Consider the following 22,528-nt stretch of genomic DNA (forward strand, 5'->3'; position numbering starts at 1 on the left):
TGCTGTTTATTACTCTGAAACTTAATGACTTTAGCGTGCTTTTAGAGAGTTTTTAAAAGCGATACAAATGAAAAAGGCAGCAATTCAGTGGTGTTTCAACAGACAACATGGGAATGTATGTAGATAAGAAATCAAGAGACAGAACTAGTCCTGACTTGATTGGCAAACAGTTCTGTAAAGCTCAGTTTGTCAGAAAAATGAAGAGTATTGGTGAGGGTAACATACTTGCCTTAGAAGGAAGGAAGAGGGAGGAAAAGAAGGAAATGGAAAATTAGAAGGAAGGAAAGGGAAAGAAACTACGAAAATAGAAACTAATGATATAGCTTGGATCCTTTTTGGTCTAGTGTCTGAGGAAAGTCCCCTATTTACTTTCTTAACAAGCAATGAGTTAAATATTGAGCAGTTACTGTGTTTAAGGTACTGCGCTAAGTGTGGGAGATACCACAGTAGACAGTAGAAAAGTCTGTCTTCTCCCATGAAGTTTACAGTCTAGAAGGGTGACAGAATTCAAGTAACTAAATTAATAAATACTTACGTGACTATAATTGTCATGCTACAAAGAAGAACTTTGAGAGGAAATGAGACAAACACAGAGAATCCTGACCTAGAATGAGAGGCCAAGGATTGTATCCCTAAGGAAATGACATTTTTGCTTAGCTCTGAAGGATGCATGTGAATTTATGATAAGAAGAGAGGAAAATCAGAAGACAGAGTCTTAGGGTGCCGGGTAAGGAAAGTGTTTCAAGGAAGGAGTAGTACTCGGTGCTAATGCTACAGATACATCAGAAAAGTCAAGGACTCAGAATTGTGTATTGGATTTAGCAACATGGAGGCCCTAAAAACCTTGACAATAGCAGTTTTGGTGGAATAGTGGGGACAAGAGCTTAATCGGAGAAGATTCAAGAGGGGAGGAGAAGAATTGGGGGCTACAAATATAAAGAAGCTTTCTACAAGGTTTTCTGTAAAGAGAAACAAAAAATAAGGTGGTAGCTGGGTAGAGGTTTGTGGGGTGAGGAGAGTTACTTTTTAAAAAACGATTGGAGAAATTACAGCATGTTTATATGCTAATGGGAATGACTGAGTAGAAAGAGAAAAGTTGATGATGCAGGAGAAAGAAAGGAGGATTGCTCAAGGCATGCCCTTGAGTAGGTCGGAGGGAATAGGATCCAATGAGCAACCCAGTAATTTGAGATCTCCCTAATGTCACAATACAGTATAATAAGTATTGTATATATGCTAAAGGCACTAGGAAAAAGCTTAGGGAGCCCAGTAGTGAGCAGTTAACTCTGCCAAAGGGGACTGTAACATTTGTGATATCACCTAAAATGCTTATCTGAGGTAAAAATTAGTTTATTTTCAAGCAATGTTGTACACTAGCATTAAAGCATAGCAATTTTGTATTAAAATACAGTAATTAGGATATATCATTATACAGCACTTCATCACTGTCTATATTCTTAAAATTGTATTTTGTGTTACATTTGCTTAATTGCGCTGAATATAGTCCATAATTCTTAAAAACCTACTTGCCATCAATATCATAATAAAATTCAGACAAAATCCAAAAAATAGTTATCTTTTTTTCTGTGTGCCTCTATAAAAATATTTATCTTTTACCTTTACCACATTTATTAGAATACAGGAATAAATACAGCACAAAATGTCTGCCTCTATGGAGACACCAATTAAAAAACTCTAGATGTGCAACAGATATTAAAAGCCAAATAAAATAATGGTTATATTATGAGGCACTAGCACAGTGGTATCACAAGGCTTATGATAGGGTGCCAAATGAACTCTGCAATTAATACATGCTTTATACTTAAAGGAATAAAAAATTAAGAAGTGGTCAGCAAAAATATTTAAATGGGCCCTAATCCTCGTTTTCTAGATTATATTCTTTGCTGTTATTATTCTTATCATGAATTAGTAATCTTAACTTTACAACTTCAAAAACCAATATAAGTACTACTATGTAAAGACATGTCTTAAACTTTTCCAGATTACTTTTCAGAGATTTATGTTTTATTTATGTTCATTTACACAGGAATGGGTCAGATGTATTTAATTTTATTAAACCAATCCATTTGTATTAAAGCCTTAAAAAGTCATATGAGTATAAAAATACTTTGCATGTATTAATAATAGCATATATTTGATTTAAGTCTATAATGCTTATAGTACTCTTGCCTTTGGTGTTTTGTTTCACTTGGTTTTTTACCAACAGCACTAAAACATTGAATCATAAATTTATCTTTCCATTTGAACTTTGCTGTCCTGTGAAATTAAAATGCTGCTGTATACATGCAGTAGCAAACATATTTTCAAGCTGTAATCAATGATCTGTATATTTGGAATTAGAAATAATTTAAGCCATGGTCTATTTTTCAATCTGCCATGGACTGCTATTTATACAAGAATGTTACCTTATGTTATTGGTTTAACTGCTTTATTAAGTCGACTTCAATATTTCAGCACAATTAAAAATCAATACTTATAAGCAACATTATTTGTTCTACCTAAATCAATAATATACTTTATTTTTTAAAATACTTATTTTTATTTGCATTGCTGAATCTATGGTTTTATAACTAATAAAAGCAAAACCTTGATGTTCTCCAAAAGTAAATTTCAGTAAAGCTTTTTCTTTCGGTTTTTTTCTAATTTAGTATATTTTCCTTCAATTGTGTATTAGTAATATACAGTATAATTCTGTTAAAAAAAAAGTCACCCCCGGAAAAGTCAGTGTTAAAAATCTTCTGCATAATTGTTTCTATGGCTAATTATACAACCAGACATATCAAGGGCTTAATTACATGCTTCAATGACTTAGCTCCATTAGAATTTCAGAGATGACGCAAAATATAATGAATACAATTATGTATTTCATATTCTGTGTGTGAAGTATGTTTCTTCTTGTTTTTGTGCACATATGTTTGACTCCAAACAACCAATTTTCAAAAAATATCTAACTAGCTTTTTAATATATATAACATATAGAGCAAGTGAAACAACTGCTTATTTATTGGATTTTCACTTTTCAAAAGATTTTTTGATGACATGTAAAAACAGTGCTAGAGCTGTTAATTGCTTCAGTTTCAGTGCCCATGCTGAAGTAGAGTTTATTTCTAAAACCAGATCCTAAAGAAATAAATTGTAGATATTTTGAAAATACAGCCTTCATAACATTGAAAATCTGGAGGACTGACTGTGCAAAGTGGTGGGAATAGACATAACAAAAGGAGACCTTCCCTCAAACCTTTACCCTACTTTCGATGGGCAGAATATTGACCTGGATCTATAGATGGCTGTTGTGAGACCTCGGTTCTTCTTAGCTTAAAAGAATTTAAACAAGAGACACACAGCAAAGGAGATATAGTATAGAGCAATTTATTGCAAAGGACAAAGAATATTATGAAAGTTAGGTTCAGAACAGACAGTACACCCTGAGAGAGGATTCAGGGCGAGCTGCTCCTAAGGATGAGACCACCAAGACTGGCACTAGGGAGACTCCCTTTATGAGAGTCTTACATAATTATTCATAAAGGAGTGGGAAGAGGTGTTGCTATTAAGCATATTCTTGGTTGTCCTCTGGGTGCACATGCATAGTAGCTGTACATACTTGTTCATACATTGCATGTCTCATTAGCATCTTAAATCTCTATCCAGGGGTGTGTTGCTTACTATTATAATGAACAAAGGGTCGGTCTGAGGACAGGTGTAATCAAAATGCATGTGCTCCCTGCAGGGGAAATTCCTTACTGTAGATAGCTGTGTTTGAATGAGCTGGACTACAGTGTGAGTGCTGGGGCTTATTGTGTTAACTGTATGGTCGCCATGTGAGGACATGTTTACTTCCTTGACTACCTATCCTGCCTCAGATCATCTCACTCAAATTCCCTCTGTGTAAAAGAGCAGAGATACACTGTTGGAGAATTTGGAATATTAGTTGATCATTTACAAAGTTGTTTGCATACCTTGAAAGGAAGCCATTAAATAAATATTACATTTTTGGCTCATTAATAATTTTATCATGTCTAGTTAATCTTCAGATTTTAAAAGAGCTTAGCAAAACAGACTAAACTGTATCAGTGTTCACAATAAAAAGCCATAAGATTGATACTTTTTCCTTAAGAACAGAATTAGAATTCTCCTAACAGAATTTTTTAAAGCACATTGAGTGATTTTAATAATCATAAAATTTAGCTGGGCAAGGAGGGAAGCTGCAGGGACAGAAGGTGACTGACAGATACTGAAACGTGGTATGACAGGTATTAATAGATTAAAGGAGGAAGAATTGTTGGACTTGGAGTACTGTAGGTAGTGTGCTAGAAATACAAAAGGTGGTAGTTCGTAAGCTGGATATTTAAAGGGATTGCAGCCTTTGCTGATGAGACTAAGCATATGACCACAGGAATGAGTGTGAGAGAGAACCTCAAGAAACTGAAAGGCCAGACTCTCAGAGGGTGAATATTGAAGTCACCAAGAATTATGACAGAAGTAAGTGTGAGTGCCTGGGTTTGAATCCTGATACTATGTACTTACCAGGTATATGTCCTTGGGCAAGTTATATAACCTTAGTTTCCTCATCAGTTAAAATGAGGATAATGATAGTATAGTTCTCTGAATTATCAGGAGTAAACAATTTAATACTTATGAAACTCTTAGTATGTGGTATATGGCAAATGACATATAAATGTTTATAATATTATCAGAATCATAATAACCATTATTATTTGTATGATCCAGTCCTGTGTGAGTCTCCGCTTTTCATTCACTAGAAATTTATTAAGCGACTATTTCATGCCAGGCATTTTGCTAGGTATCCTGTTAAAACTTTTGAATTATTTTATTTGGCTGTTTTAGGCTTCAGGAATTTCAAGTGGAACAGAAATAATATACTGCAGCCTCACCAAAATAAAAGTTATTCTTGAAGTCTTTGCCATGAGTTCTCCTTGCTGAATTAAAATGCTGTTTAGTAAGGATACAGACCCAGGGGGAAATGGAACAAACCAAAGCAGTGATTACTTGGATCTATATACTGGACAGGCTCACTGTAGCAAAAGAGTTGCTTAGAAGCAGACTCAGCTGTAGGACATGAAAGAGAATCTAACCATATTTTTGAGGCATGGTGGTGTCCAAAATGTATGGTGATAGGAGATGGGAAGCAGCGAAGATAAAAAGTTATCCTTGTGGTGTTCCAACTTGAAACAGTGGGTTAATGTCTGGTAGTCAGGTTAAACACAGAGAGCTACCATCTTGGAGGTTGGCTGTCAAGATATAGACACTTGGACGTTAGGAAATAAGATAGAGATCCAGTTACTGAGTAAAATCACTTATATGATTATCTTCTTTAAAAAAAAAAACTATACCCTTAAAGTCTGGGGTTCCTAAGAGAGCTAACCTAGGCTATTCATTATTATTTATTAAAAGTACCTTAAGTTTGCTTTATCACCTGGCCAATAGGCAATTTCACCTTCTGGCTCAAAACACATTTTCTCCATCTGCACAAATGCCAACCATAATGTTGCATAAGAGTGAGTGTGTTTGGTAGACTTTAGCTAAAAATCAGTGTAAGTTTGAGCAGACATGGGGAAGAAAAACAATGTGATGTGAACTTTGTTCTCTGTGTTTAGGCAAGCTACGACCTATATCTATGCCAGTGGAATATAATTGGGTGGGGGACTATGAAGATCCAAATAAGATGAAGAGAGATAGTAGAAGAGGTAAGTGTTCTAGAATTTCAGTGTAGGCTGGGTTGTTTGAACAATAAGCAAATTTAAATGTTCTATAAATAGATTGTTATGGCTTCAGTGGAAAACTTATTCTATCATTGACTTTATTGTACAACAAAACCAAGTAAGACCAACATTTGACTATCTTGACCCATTATTAAACAGATATTGTCTCTGAATGCCTTCTAAGGGGTTCCAGGTACATAAGTATGGTGTTAAAAGTAAATATCTGATTATTATTTGAAAGGTAATATTTGGAACAGAAGGTCAGGAGTGTGAAACTGCATAAAATAATTAAGTTCAGTGAATAGGAAGAGTTTATCATCAGTCCTCATCGGTCTGCAATGCAACCTCACCAATTTTGTATGGAATCAACCTCAAAATGAGCATTGAAGCACATGGGTTAAAAGCTAATGGAAACTGGGCCAGTGACTTCTAACAAAAACCATGTAGAAATAGAAAAAAAAAAAACCGTGCTTTTTTTTCCTGTTCTGTTTGCTGCTCAGAGTTATCTTCTTACATGGGGGTGGGCTACTCTTGAAGGATCTACCAAAAGTAAGTTTTTATGTTCACTTATCCTGCTATAGAGAGCAACTGAAAATTTCCCTACTAAATAGGATTTGATCAAGTGTGGGTATGGTGGGCCCAGTGGGTCATGCTGCTACTTTGACTTTCTGAAGTAGAGAGCCGTAAGGTCGTAGGTGGAAAATAAAACAAATCAAAACAAAAAACTATTCATAGAATGTAAGTTCACTAAGCTTCCTTCATGATATGTTTGACCCGTTTTCTTGTTATTTCTAGCCAGTATACAGAATTTATTACTGCACAGATCCGCAGACCATATGGACAAGCAAGCATGAATATCTGATTCATTAGTCTTCTTAATACTTGTTTTATGGAGTGAGCATTTCTGAAAATGTTGATAAATACAGGAACATTGACAGATTCCTTTATATCTGTGTATTCATTCCATTTTCCAATCTTCAATTTCTAATCTCATTTGTTCTATAGAATAAGTCAAGAAAAGTATAAAAGAGAAATGCTTATCACATGCTATCTCAGAGTCACTGTTTTGGGACTTCATATTTTAGAGACTTTTGTTGATGGGGAGGGGAACCATGTGAAGTACTAAGAGCTGACTACCAATTTAAGCATAGAATTCCTGAACTAAATTTCCTGACTATTGGTTCTTAATGTGGGCCTTAACCTCTCCAAGCGTGCTACCTTGCATGCCACGGGCCGGTGTTTGTTATTGGGCTTTGGCAAAATCCCCATGAGGGAGATTGTTACAAATTTTATAAGCCACACACTTAGAATTTCTGATTCAAGTTCCAGAGGTGATTCTAATGTAGTTGGTCCAAAGCTAAAACTTGGAGAAATAATCTATCGACTGTCTATTTTTTATTGTCTTATCATACCAAATAATTAAGATATACTGTATTTCACTACATATTTTATAAGTTAAATCAAGTTAAAGTTCTGAAATGAAATATATTAGATTGGGGCAAAAGTAATTGCGGTTCTTGCAATTAAAAGTAATGGGAAAAACTGCAATTACTTTTGCGGCAACCTAATAATAGCACAATTGAGAAAGAATGGTAAATTTGGGGTATTTGTGTATTTACATTGGTGTATTTATCTCTTTTTATATAGAAAACTCTCTACTTCGGTATATGAGCAATGAAAAGATTGCTCAAGAAGAATACATGTTTCAGAGAAACAGCAAAAAGGACACAGGGAAGAAGTCAAAAAAGAAGGGTGATAAGAGTAATAGCCCAACTCACTATTCATTGCTACCTAGTTTACAAATGGATGCACTGAGACAAGACATCATGGGCACTCCTGTGCCAGAGACCACACTATACCATGTAAGTAAAATTTCAAAGACTCTTCAATACAGCTTTTATTGGAAGACTGGCAAGTGACTCTTTTGGGTAAAGTCTAGGTTATTTTTATCCTTTTACTAGATTTTCACAAAAGAGCCTAACTTTAAAGTTTATGCCCTTAAAAAATGATGGGTAATTGATTTTTTTCTTAAGTTTATGTGTTCAATGAGTTCATAGTTGTAGCAAGTTGGATTTTAATGGGATAACTTAATATGCACAAAATTGATGGAGAACAATAATAAATAGCTGATTAATCATCAGTGTGATACTATGCAATGCACAGATAGCTATAAAATTCAACATTAAAGATATAATTTTAATATAGTCATGATTCCATTTAAAAATGACCATCTATTATTTGCTAGACATGGAGAGTAGGGCTAGAGGTAAAATGGGAAGACGTGACACACCATTATATGGGGAGAAAGACATGCTGAGAGTCCCAGTATAACTTAACTGTTGTGATGGGTGGGTGCAGAAAGTATAAGAGGAACATAGGAGAAATAGAGCCTTAGTCTTTAGGGGAAATGAGAAAAGACTTCAGAGTGGGGGAAGAATAAAATATGAGAAGCAGTATTTTAGTGCGAAGGCATATGCAGGTGCGCCACAAATGTGTGAGAATGTGGCATGTTCCAAGGATTTTATGTGGCATATTCCAAGGATTTTGTGTGGCTTATAATTGCTGGTTTATTAACAATTGGAGGAAATGGCATGAGGAAGGGACAGTAGATGGGCCTGGAGTCATAGGTAAAGGTTAGATGAGGAACTGTATGATAAAGTACTTAGTTTCTTTCCTGCAGTAATAAAGAGCTATTGAATAATTTTGAACTGGGAACTTGCGTAATCAAATCGGCCTGTTGGATCTCTCTAGTGCAGAGCATCATTTGAGAGATCAGAAGCAGGGCTATTAAGTCCAGGCCATATGGATGATGAGAAACTAGGATAATGGCCGTGTGGAAGCTGAGAATCATGTTAGCAAGAACATTTAATCCACAAAATTATGCATGTTAAACCATTTTGGTTAAAAGGAGTTTGTTGTGTCACTGGAACTATAGCTTCTTATTAGGAGCCCTTGAAAAACATGGACTGCAAGTTTTTAAGTAATTTGAATGATTGTGCTTAATGCTTAAAATATCAAAAAAATTTTAATCTGCCCCTGCTGTAGAAGGTATACCATCTAGGCATTCAAAATGTGAAAGATTTAATAACTTACAATTGAGTTGTTTCTCTGAGCAAATCTCTTAAATCATCTACTTTACTTATTCTATAGCTCTTCCATAAAACTAGAGTGTAGAAAAATGTTTTTTTTGGACTATAGTGTTATTAGCACTCCTAGGTGCCTCATTCTTTACCCTCCCTTCTCCCCAGTTACATACTCTCAAAAGTCTCTAAGACACTAGTGCCTATATCAGAATCTGCTCCATTAAATGACTGATCGATTGAATTATTATTTTTTCCACAGACATTCAGAGTCAGCCTGAAATCAGTACTCTTAGTCGTTTGAAAGGGGACCACTTTTGTTATTACCACTATTCAGAAAAGCTGTATGAGCACTGAGCTTCCTCTAGAATCTGGTGTTCCAGTCATAAGTAATACCCTGAACAAAAGTTTGAAGATGAGGGACAGATGGCCTATTCGAGAGGGTAGTTGGTAGTGAGAGATGAACCTAGAGAAGGAAGAAGAGACCATCACTTTGACTCAGAGTGTACAAATTATTAAAAGTTTGGATTTATCCTGAGAGTAGTGAGTCATTGAAGGCACATTTAAATACTCAGCCTGCTCCATTCTGTCATGCATATCCTGACAGATGTTATACTGTGTGCGGAAGGAAAGTAGTTAAGTCTTGTGAATTATGAAGTATTAAATTAGGGAAGACAGTAAAAGGTGAGCCAAATTGGTAATCAGGAATATTGCGAATATTTTTGAGGAGTATAAATTGTTACCACCTTTCTGAAGGACATTGTTTAGTTATGTATATCAAGAATCTGGTCTACTAACTTCACTTCTAGAAATTTATTCTAAGAAAGAAATCAGAGTCCACTTTTGCCTCCTGTTTTTATTATATGTCTTGAATCTGTAACATGGTATTTCCCGGATAGTTGACATCTATCTCAACTAATTTTTGACAGAGGACCAGCACAGAGTAAGGAATATTGTTAACTTTGGGGGAGATCTTCCCCTATAATGCTGATACACCAATTCCAGAGTAGAAGGCTGGGTATTTCCTAACTCTGTTCTCAGGTTTAGAAGAAGCAAAATAATCGCTAACCCCCAAGTGCATATTGGATATCTATAACCAATGTTGTAAAAGAGAGAACTCTAATTGGTGGGGTTTTTACTAGGCTCTTGAGTTCCCTTGAGGATCTCACCTTGCCCTTATTTAGTGCTTTCACAGTTAGCAGGGAAGTTTCCACATTTGATATGTCTTTTGAACTTCACAGCAACCCTATTTGCAAATAACAAAACTCAAACTCAGAAATGATCTACAAAAGCTGTTTTGCAAAAAAAAAATACAAGTACTGTTGTCAGGACTAGAACCAAATCACCTACTCCAGGGGTCTTTCCGCACTCTATCCTGTTGCTTTGTGCATGGTACACATTCCATATACAGAGGAATTTGTGCTTTAATGAATAAATGAGTGCATTTTGAAAGGCTTGACTTGAAAAAACATGTGGCCTTGTATGATGATGTTAATAATGTTTTCAGTGCCTGGATTGATTTCTTTTTTGCTTCATGTTACTATTTGTTAAGTTCGGGGAAACATACTGAGCTGCCGCTGTTATAAAACACAAATAGTTATTTAGCTTGATCTATTGCTGGGACAACAGAATATTATAGTTAACAATGCTTGGACCTTGGAGACAAAACAACATACGCTTAAATAATAGCTTTTTATATTTCACAGGAATTTCTGTTTTATTTTTACTTGTTTATACATGCTTATTTAAAAATGAAAGGCTTTTTTCTTATGTTAAATTTTCCTGAAAACACAATGTCAGTATCAATCTGTAATCTAATCGCTTTCATGATGAACCACTAATCTTCATTTTTGCCAATTACTCCTTTGGATAACATGGCCATGTTTAATGGAATAGGACTTAAGTGGAAGAGGACTATGAAGATTGAGTATTGCATTTCATAGGCTTCTATCTCTGCCGTAATACTAGCTCTATGTAATCTAAAGATTTTAAGTTAAAAGTTAGAGAAAATTTAGTATGAATTTAATAGCAAGATAATATCATCATTAAATCCCCTTAAACAGCAAAGTAAAGGGGTGTGTGCATGCATGCATATAGTGTTCTTTATAAGCACACCTAGAGTATAGTCTTCACTGTTCTGTTGTGGAAAACGTCCCAATAAAAATACACAAAGCAAGACAAATATTGTTTGGCTTCAGGGTTCAACTCATTATCCTATAATGAAGACTTAGAAGTGTATGGGATTATAAAATACATTTTTATTAATTCCATATATCTGATATTCTAGTTTATATATATTTTTCTTAAACTTATTTAAAAGGAAATTATTCACTGTGCTGTAGCTACCCTAGTCATTGACCAGCTCTTTGCCACCACTTTCCTTTTCAACATGCTATTCCCGCTGCTGAGAATGCTTTTATCTCTTTTTTCTCCCAAGAATTCCTGCCTATCTAAACCTGAAATCACAAGGACATCTTCCCTGACCACTACCCTCTGAACTAAATCAGTTCTCCTATTTTCTCTTATCATCCTGTAGTTTTTCTTCAAAACCTTTGTTGGGATTTTTAATTATATATTTATGTGAACATCTGCCTAGTGTCTTTCTCTCCTGTACATGGTAGGACAGGTATGCCTATGTTCATGATGATAAGCAGGGACAATTTCTCCATTTTCTTCAGTACTGTATTTCAGCACCTAGTACAAATGTGTAGTACCTTATAAGCTCTCAATAAAAATGTCATGAGTAAGTGAATTAATGAGTGAGTGAGTAAATTTGACAGGAACTTCAGTGGCTTTCTCAGTGTCTTCAACCTGCAAACATAGCCCCCTCCATCTCCTAGGTCAACCCCACAGGGGCGAACAATGCAAGAGGATTAGCTGCCTTACATCCCCTACCCTACCTCCTTCACTCCAGCTGAAAACTTCAGTTCCAGCTAGTTCTTGCTTGCTTCCTTTCCCTGCCATCTCATTACAAAGGTTCCAATATGCCCATCAGCCAAGCATGTTATGACATTTTTCAAAAGAGCATAACTTTATTTTACCTACTTACTGATTCTGTCTGAAAATGTGGAAGCTGTTAGCTGCCAAAGCCCTCATCTAACCTGAGAGTACATGAAGAAAAGGCAGACAGAAGTTTTTGTGTGGTGTGTGTGTGTGTGTGTGTGTGTGTGTGTGTGTGTGTGTAAAATTCAGATGTGGTAAGAAAAGTCTTTAAAGAATAACTGAATTATTCTGAATCTCATCTTTAAATCTTGTAGGACTTATTTTTCCCCAATATGATGTGCATATGACAACTTGCTCTCACATTAAAGCTGCTAAACTAAATTCATATACAAAATAATTACTTAGGCCGAGCACGGTGGCTCATGCCTGTAATCCCAGCACTTTGGGAGGCCAAGGCGGGTGGATTGCCTCAGCTCAGGAGTTTGAGACCAACCTGGACAACATGTCAAAACCCCATCTCTACAAAAAATACAAAAATTAGCTGGATGTGGTAGCATGCACCTATAGTCCCAGCTACTTGCGGGGCTAAGGCAGGAGAATCACTGGACCCTGGAAGGTCTAGGCTACAGTGAGCCATGTTTGCACCACTGCACCCCAGCCTGGGTGACAGAGTGAGACACTGTCTCCAAAAATAATAGTGATAATAATAATAGTCATTTATTTTAAGTCTACATGCTGAGATGCCAGAACAAGTAAAATTGGATTATAGATTCAAGCAGTATGTAGGTATACTTTCATAAACTGAATACTGATGTAATTTTGGATGATTAAAAACAGACTTTTAGTAGGTGTTCAAAAATCTGGATAATTCCTTTCATGACATTCAAACATTTAGGTGGCCTATCTTTGTTTTTTTAGGATATAACTGCAAACATTCAATTGTTTTATGTCTCATAAGTACTTTCAGCCACTCTGGCCAATTTGTGAGGTTTTGTGGCTTTTTTTGATGGAGGGAAGAGGGGTAGAACTGTTAAAAAACATTTTTATTTTTTTTTAATTTAGCAAGTAAATAAACATTATGAAAATGCTATTCTGATTACTTTACAAATACTATCTTATTTAAATCTCATAATGCTGTGAGGAAGCTCAGTTGCTGGTGTTATCCTCATTTTACAGACTAGCAAGCTGAGGCACATGGATTAATTAGGTAATTATGTGGTAGAGCTAGGATTTGAACATTTGCACTCTGGCTCTTAGCATACTATATTGCCCCTCAAAAAATAGCATAATTTAACAGAAACCTAACAACAGTTGTATAGTGGCAACCACGTGTAAAGCCCAGTCTAAGTGCAGTGGTATATACAAAGACTAATACAGGCATATCTCAGAGATAATGCATGTTCAGTTCCAGACAACCACAATAAAGTGAATATTACAATAAAGCAAGTCACACAAGATTTTTTAGGTTCCCTGTGCATATAATAGTTATGTTTATACTATACTGTAGTCTGCTAAGTGCACAATAGCATTATGTCTAAAAAACAATGTACATAACTTAATTAGGAAATATTGCTAAAATATGCTAATGATTATGTGAGCCTTCAGCAAGTTATTATTATTATTATTATTATTTTTGCTGGTGGAGGGTTTTACCTCAATGTTGATGTCTGCTGACTAATCAGGGTGGTGGTAGCTGAAAGTTGGGGTGGTTATGACAATATCTTAAAACAAAATGACAAAGTTTGCTCTATCAATTTACTCTTCCTTTCACAAAATATTTATTAGCAGCATGAGATGCTGTTCAACAGCATTATATCCACAGTAGAACTTCATTCAAAATTGGGGTCAGGCTCTACTTCCAATTCTAGTTCTCTTGTTATTTCCACAACATTTGCAGTGACTTCCTCCACTAAAGTTTTGAACCCCTCAAAGTCATCCAGGAGGGTTGGATTCAATTTCTTCTAAATTCTTGTTAATCTTGTTATTTTGACCTCCTCCTGTGAATCACAAATGTTCTTAATGGCATCTAGAATAGTGAATTCTTTCGACAAGGTTTTCAATTTACTTTGCCCAGATCCATCAGAGGAATCACTATCTATGGCAGCTATAGCCTTACAAAATGTATTTCTTAAATAATAAGACTTAAAATTTGAAATTACTCCTTGATCCATGGGCAGCTGAATGGCTGATATATTAGCAAACATGAAAACAACATTAACCTTGTACATCTCCAACAGAGCTCTTGGTTGACCAGGTACATTGTCAATGAGCAGTAATTTTGAAAGGAATCTTTTCTTTCTGAGCAGTAGGTCCCAATGATGAGCTTAAAATATTCAGAAAACCATGCTATAAATAGATGTGCTGTTTTCCAGGCTTTGTTGTTTCATTTATAAAGTACAGGCAGAGTTAATTTAGCATCGTTCTCAAGGGACCTAGGATTTTCAGAATGGTAAATGAGCATTGGCTTCAAGTTAAAGTCATCAGCTCCATTAGCCCCTAACAAGAGAGTCAGCCTGTTTTATGGTTTGAAGCTAGGCATTGACTTCTCTCAAGCTATGAAAGTCCTAGATGGCATCTTCTTCCACTGCAAGGCATTTCATCTGTATTGAAAATTCTATTGTTTAGTGTAGCCACCTTCATCAATGATCTTAGCTAGATCTTCCGGATAACTTGCTGCAGCTTCTCCATCAGCACTTGTTACTTCACCTTGCACTTTTTTTGTTATGGAGATGCCTTCTTTCCTTAAACCTCATAAACCAGCCTCTGCTAGCTTCCAGCTTTTCTTCTGTAGCTTCCTTACCTCTCTGATCCTTCATAGAATTGAAGAGAGTTAGGGCCTTGCTCTGGATTAGGCTTTGGTTTAAGGGAATGTTATGGCTGGTTTGATCTTCTATCCAGACCACTCAAACTTTCTCCCTATCAGCAATAAGGCTGTTTCGTTTTCCTATCATTTTTATATTGGAGGCCTTGCTTTCAGTATATCTTGGCTTTTGACATGCCTTCCTCACTAAGCTTAATCATTTCTAGCTTTGATTTAAAGTGAGAGACATGTGACTCTTCCTTTCACTTGAACACTTAGAGGCCATCGTAGGGTTAATTAATTGGCCTAATTTTAATACTGTTGTTTCTCAGGGAATAGAGAAGCCTGAGGAGAGGAAAAGAGATCGGAGAACAGCCCATTGGGAGAACAGCCCATTGGGAGAACAGTAAAAACAGACACAACATTTATTAAGTCTGTTGTCTTACATGGCTTCTTTCTTTAATCCTCATAAACCAACCTCTGCTAGCTTCCAACTTTGCTTCTGCAGCTTCCTTACCTCTCTTAGCCTTCATAGAATTGAAGAGAGTTAGGGCCTTGCCCTGGATTAGGCTTTGGTGTAAGGGAATGTTGTGGCTGGTTTTGATCTTCTATCCAGACCACTTAAACTTTCTTCTGTTTTCTTTTGTGTCAGCCTGTCTTTTGAAGCTTTGAAGCCAGGCATTGACTTCTCCTCTCTAGCTATGAAAGTCCTAGATGGCATCATCTTCCACTATAAGGCTGTTTCATCTATATTGAAAATGTGTTATTTAGTGTACTGTTGTTCATGGCACCCCAAAATAATTACAGTAGTAACATCAATGATCACTGATCACAGATCACCATAACAGATATAATAATAAAGAAAAAGTTTTAAATATTGTGAGAATTACCAAAATATGATACAGAGACACGAAATGAGCACATGCTATCGGAAAAATGGTACCAATAGACTCATTCAGCACAAGATTGCCAGAACCTTCCATTTGTAAAAATTGCAATCTTCAAAGAATAAATTGAAGCACAGTAACAGGAGGTATCCCTATAATATTTCCACTGCTAATATTACTAATAGCTAGCATTTACTGATTACTTACTAAGCTCCAATGCTAAGCACTTAAATACAGTATCTCTTGGAATCTTCAAAATGATCCTATGAGGTTGATATAATTATTTCTATTCTGCAGAACTGAAAGGAACTGGAACACAGAATTTACCTTAAAGAGCTAGAAAATAGCAGAGTTTAGAAATGAGTCCAAGCATCCTGACTCCAAAATTCACACCTTTGTGTGACTAAAGCCATATCTGCTCATAAGGATTTTATCATCTATTAGGGAAGACAGAGCTATTATTATCACAATAATGGAAAAACTGTGATATTACTAACATATAAACATTCATAATTAAATTTACCTGCAGTTATAAAGGTTGGTTTGTCTAACGGCTGCCTGACTTAGCTGCATTCTTTCAGGATAAAAGTAATTCAAAGAAGAGATCAGTTATTTTAGTGGCAAAGAAGCCACCTCTAAGCCGTCACTTGTTTATAACAACCAATTTCTCTCCATTTTGACTTTATTCACCCAGAAGACAGCTGTATTACAGAATGACATGATGTTTCTCCCAATCAAGGTACATTTAGACATGTTAGAGTACAACAGTACACTAAATATTATCATATTCATTTGTATATTCTCTGATTCCTATGGATGACTTTATTATTTCTAAAATGTTTCATAGTAGCATTTGCAAACCCCTACATGGGAACAGTCTGTACTATGAAAAGTATTTCCCAGTGGGCTGCTTCCCTACAGCAGTGATTCCCAAAGTATGGGCCATCCTTGGCAAAGGGCTCTGATGACTGAGGTCTGACCCAGAAGTGACAGTACTTTCTTTGATTCTTATGGGCAAATAACACATCACAAACTTCCATTTTCACTTGTGACTAGATATTGCTTACTAGTAACCTACTAAATGAGTTTAAAAGGTTACAAATTGAATAATCATAAAATAATACATTCATAGAATTTATTGAATATTCTAATTTAGTATTTTTTCAGTATGCCTGTGTTTTAGTTCATTCTTATACTGCTATAAGGACATACTCAAGACTGGGTAATTTATAAAGGAAAGAGGTTTAATTGACTCACAGTTCCACAGGACTCGGGAGGCCTCAGGAAACTTACAATCACGGCAGAAGAGGAAGCAAACACATCCTTCTTCACATGGCGACAGCAAGGAAAAGCGCAGAGCAAAGCGGGAGAGGGGAAGCCCCTTATAAAGCCATCAGCTCTCATGATAAATCACAATCATGAGAACAGCATGGAGGTAACTGCTGCCATGATTCAATTACCTCCCACCGGGTCCCTCCCATAATACATGGGGATTGTGGGAACTATAATTCAAGATGAGATTTGGGTGGGAACACAGCCAAACCATATCATTACGCCCTTAGCCCCTCCCAAATTTCATGTCCTCACATTTCAAAACAGAACTTCCCAACAGTCCCCCAAAGTCTTAACTCATTCCAGCATTAACTCAAAAGTCCAAGTCCAAAGTCTTATCTGAGACAAGGCAAGTCCCTTCTGCCTAAGACCCTGTAGAATCAAAAGCAAGTTAGTTACTGCCTAGATAAAATGGGGGCACAGGCATTAGGTAAATACACCCATTCCAAATGGGAGAAATTGGCCAAAACAAAGGGGCAACAGGCCACATGCAAGTCTGAAATCCAGCAGGGCAGTCAAATCTTAAAGCTCCAGAATGATCTCCTTTGACTCCATGTCTCACATTTAGGTCACACTGTTGCAAGAGGTGGGGTCCCACAGCCTTGGGCAACTCTGCCCCTGTGGCTTTGCAGGGTACAGCCCCCCTCCTGACTGCTTTCATGAACTGGCATTGAGTGCCTGCAGCTTTTCCGGGAGCACAGTGCAAGCTGTTGGTAGATCTACCATTCTGGGGTCTGTAGGATGGTGGCCCTCTTCTCATAGCTCTACTAGGCAGTGCCCCAGTGGAGACTTTGTGTGGGGACTCTGAACCCACATTTCCCTTCTGCACTGCCCTAGCAGAGGTTCTCAATGAGGGCTCCACCCCTGCAGCAAACTTCTGCCTAGACAGCCAGGCATTTCCATACATCCTCTGAAATATGGGCAGAGGTTCCCAAACCTCAATTCTTGACTTCTGTGCACATGCAGGCTCAACACCACATGGAAGCTACCAAGGCTTGGGGCTTGCACCCTCTGAAGCCACGGCCCAAGCTATACCTTGGCCCCTTTAGCCATGACTGGAGTGGCTGGGATGCAGGGCACCAAGTCCCTAGGCTGCACACAGCAGAGGGATCCTGGACCTGGCCCACAAAACCATTTTTTCCTCCTAAGCCTCCCAGCTTGTGACATGAGGGGCTGCCATTAAGGTCTCTGACATCACCTGGAGACATTTTCCCCATTGTTTTGGTGATTAACATTCGGCTCCTTGTTACTCATGCAAATTTCTGCAGCAGGCTTGAATTTCTCCCCAGAAAATGGGTTTTTCTTTTCTACTGCATTGTCAGGCTGTAACTTTTCCAAATTTTTATGGTCTGCTTCCTCTTGAACACTTTGCTCTGAGAAATTTTTTTCACCAGATACCCTAAATCATCTCTCTCAAGTTCAAAGCTCCACAGATCTCTAGGGCAGGGGAAAAATGCCACCAGTCTCTTTGCTAAAGCACAGAAAGAGTCACCTTTGCTCCAGTTCCCCACAAGTTTCTCATCTTCATCGGAGACCACCTCAGCCTGGACTTCATTGTACATATCACTATCAGCATTTTGGTCAAAGCCATTCAACAAGTGTCTAAGAAGTTCCAAACTTTCGCACATTTTCCTGTCTTCTTCCGAGTCTTCTAAACTGTTCCAACCTCTGCCTGTTACCCAGTTCCAAAGTCAATTCTGCATTTTTGGGTATCCTTATAGCAGCACCCCACTCTACTGGTACCAATTTACTGTATTAGTTCATTCTCACACTGCTAATAAAGACATACCCAGGACTCGGTAATTATAAAGGAAAGAGATTTAACTGACTCACAGTTCCACAGGGCTAGGGAGGCCTCAGGAAACTTACAAGCATGGCAGAAGGGGAAGCAAATATGTCTTTCTTCACATGGTGACAGCCAAGAGTGAAGGGGAGGGGAAAGTCCCTTATAAAACCATCAAATCTTATGAGAACTCACTATCACAAGAACATCATGGAGGTAACTGCCCCCATGCTTCAATTACCTCCCACTGGGTCCCTCCCACCATATGTGGGAATTATGGGAACTACAACTCAAGATGAGATTTGGGTGGGGGCACAGCCAAACCATATCAGCCTGGTACCTATGCAGCCCTGACAGTGCAATCATGTTCATATCGCACAAGCACAAGTGTAGATGATCCAGTTTTCTGTGGTTTTTAGGAGGAATGCTCTATTGATACATCATTGGGATTTTTTAAAAAGTAACCTATAGTTTTCAGTGGCTGTTTATTTTCATTATAAGTTATCATTAGACTTCATCACTATCAATTTTAGTTTGTTTTAGGTTGCTTGCTTTACCCTCTAATATGTAGTGATTCATATTTACCTATAATTTTTCAAGAATGATACTGTGAATCATCCATACCCAACAGTACTTACAGAGTAATCGTCTATTGGTATACCTAGTTATTTTTTCCATTGAAAAGTAGAGATAAAGAGATAGACCCAAGGGATCTGTTGGCCTGTCTTAGGGAACCACAGTCAAAAACTGTGGAAACCCACTACCTAGATACAGATATATGGTTAAAAGAAGAAGAAAAAAATATTGGCTTTACTTGGTTATAAATATAAAACAGTGTTGGTGAATGCTAGTCCACAAAAAATTAGTTCACTTGTACTTCCTCACTTATTTATATAATTTGTTCTTTTTGCTTTCATATTTAGGAAGGTTTGGTTTTTTTAATAAAAAAAAATCAACTATCGGTACTCCTCCTATCCCCCCATATTCTCATTCACCGCAAACTGGTGTACTTATAACGGAACTGGCCAGACTAGAGGATTTAATAATAGAATTACTCTTTGAAGATTTAAAGATTCACAAATACAAACTTTCAGTCCCAGATAAGATGGAGTACACACATTTTATTTTATTTTTCCTGCTACTCACAACCAAAAATTACCTGGAGAAAATACATTAACTCATCTACCAGAAGACTCTGAAAGGTGCAAAAAAAAAAGGCAGACAGGCTAGAGACCTCCAGACCCAAGGAAGTGCTGTGAGTTCCCAGGCTTTTTTACTTGCCTCCTGTATTACCTGGCCTGGGTGTTATAAAAGCCTGCAACCTGAAAACATCAATAGGCACCGACAAAATACAGTCTTTAGCCAACGGACTCTCTTTAGCCAACATGACAGAAATATTTTAACAACACCTGCCTCTTCTCAAGGCGGAAACCGTGAAAAAAGTCATGCTTCTCTTCCTTCACCACAACAGGCATAAAGAGGTTCAATTCACTAAGAAGACATGACAATCTTAAACATGTATGCACCAAATAACAGAGATTCAAACAGTAGAAGCAAAATCTCCCAGAACTGGAAGGACAGATTGAAAGATTTACAATTAAGGTTGGGGTCTTCAACATCCATCTCTCAATAATTCATAGACCCACTAAACAAAACACCAGCAAGGGTACAGAAGTACTGAATGACTGTCCACCAGCAGTTTCTAACTGACACCCAACAACAGCAGAATACACATTATTTTCAAATGTGCATGAGATACTCATCAGAATAGAAGTTATCTTCAGTCATAAAACAAACCTTAACTTTAAAAGAACTTGAAATAATACAAAATATGTTCTCTGATTATAATGAAATCAAACTAGACATCAGTAACAAAAGATAACAAGTAAATCTCCAGCCACTTGGAAATTAAAGAACATACTTCTAAATAATCCATAGATTAAAAGGAAGTATAAAGGAAAATGAAACTGAGTGAAAATAAAAAGCATATGCTTAGAGGAAATTTATAGCCCTAAATGCTTACATGAGAAAAGAAGAAAGATGGCAATAATCTCAGCCCCTACCTCAAGAAATTAGAAAAAGAACAAAACAAAAAGCAGAAGGAAGATTTAATAAAGATAACGGAATTCAATGAAGTTGAAAACAGAAACAATAGGTAAAATCAAACCAAAAGCTATGGGATTTTATAATTTAAAAAATTGACGAACATCTAGCAAGACTGATAAAGAGAAGAAGGAGAGAAGACTCAAATGACCAATATCAAGAATAAAATAGGCGATATCACTACAACCCTCATAGACATTAAAAGAATACTAAAGAAATACAACTCTGTGCATGTAAGTTTATCAGTTCAGATGAAATGGACCAATTCCTCAAAACATACAAACTGCCAAAACTCACCCAAAATGAAATATATCTGAATAGTTACATAACTATTAAAGAAATTTAATTAACTATTAAAATTTCCAAAATATCAATACAGAAATACTTTAAAACAAAAGAAGCAAAACCACAGTACTAATATTTTTGTATTGATTGAGTGTGGGAATAAGGAATTTTGCTTTCATTGTTATGTTCTGCGCTGCTTTTAAAGTGTTGGAAGCCTATAAGAGATTTGATGTACAAGACTTGTAACTTAATGGAATTCCTAAGATACTGATTAAATTCATCAGTTTTATTAATTTTGAAAATATTGTTTAAATGTTTAGAAATTTTTATTTCCTCAATTTTTAAGTTTTAACATTTGAACACTAAACAAACAAAAAGATTCACAAATATGCCCTCACTCTTGAGAAAGATTTTTGCTCCCTGTATAAAACAGATTACTGATAAACTGAAGCCAGCCCTTTCAGCTTCACATTTGAACAAATGTGGGTCTCAGTCTGCTACTTCCTGGGTAGAAAATGACTGCCAGGAAGCAAAACACAAAATTTGGCTCAATTAGTGACGCACCATGTAAAACATGATGCAGAAGAATTGAATTATAAATTTATTAAATTTAAGTCTTATTTTTAATTCCTTTTTGCCTTTAGGGAAAAAAATACACAAATTCTAATAACAGGCCCTTGGCTTGGTTGGTAAGTTCAGTAATTAAAAACTATTTGGGGACATACCTGCCTTTAGTTGCTTTGATCAGAGAGCGTAAAGAAGCCCCATTCCCTTTTATGTTGTAGACGTTTGTCTCCTAGCTTTATAGCCTCAGAAAACGTCCTCAAATTTTGTAGGCAATTGGCTTTTTTTTGCTCCCATAATCACCCTACTCATATTACCTTGCCACCATAACTCATTTAATCAGACATCTCAAGTTTAATAAAACTACAGGTAGAATTATCTTACCCCTAGAATTCTTTAAAGCCTATTCTGATTGAAGGTCATAACCTGTACCAAATTATTTTCTTCACTTAACTCCCACAATATATTAATATTACTCCCTTGTTGGTTTCAGCACTCTCAGCTTCCACAAAACTATGGGTATAATGATTTGCTGTATGTACTAAAATTATCCAAAGTTTCCTCTTAATAAATGATATTAAGGTACAATAATTTATTACTGTTAGGTTCTAGTTTTTTAAAGATAAATTTTCTAAGAACTGTGTTAAATTGTTTGCAGCCATTATGGATTTTTCACTAGTTTTGACTCTGACAGCAATTGGCAATGGGCCAAAGTGCATAAGCTCAACCCAGAGTCTCAGTTCTAAATGATATTGCTAAATCTGTCTCTTAACATTTCTACAAATACCAGGGTAATTTAGAAACAGGATCCTAATAGACTTCAATCCAAAACAACTTGGAATGCTGAGAAATAGATCAGTGTTTCAAACCCATGTTCTTTATATGTGACTGATTTTAGGTAAATTAGTGTAAACTTTCCTGCCATAGTAAACAGGAGAATAAGTCGTCTTCCCATGGTTTCTTTTATTTTCATAAATCTAGAGTGGTCCCAAGACATAATGGTTCTTGTG

The 22,528-nt window shown here is 36.5% G+C and overlaps 1 protein-coding gene across 8 annotated transcripts in view; it reads left to right on the forward strand.

Annotated features, from left to right (window-relative positions):
* The window catches only part of CNKSR2 (connector enhancer of kinase suppressor of Ras 2), a 280,256-nt gene that overhangs the window by 181,308 nt on the left and 76,420 nt on the right, over positions 1-22,528 (forward strand). For 4 of the 8 annotated variants that reach the window (XM_016943171.4, XM_024353188.3, XM_054676638.2 and 1 more), the window contains 2 exons: positions 5,637-5,726; positions 7,389-7,603. In XM_016943171.4, the coding sequence (XP_016798660.1) occupies positions 5,637-5,726; positions 7,389-7,603 (305 nt within the window). The remainder of the gene's footprint in view (positions 1-5,636; positions 5,727-7,388; positions 7,604-22,528) is intronic. The other 4 variants (XM_016943172.4, XM_024353189.3, XM_054676639.2 and 1 more) reach the window with 1 other exon arrangement.

This window comes from Pan troglodytes, chromosome X (assembly GCF_028858775.2).
Source record: "Pan troglodytes isolate AG18354 chromosome X, NHGRI_mPanTro3-v2.0_pri, whole genome shotgun sequence".
NCBI lineage: Eukaryota > Metazoa > Chordata > Mammalia > Primates > Hominidae > Pan > Pan troglodytes.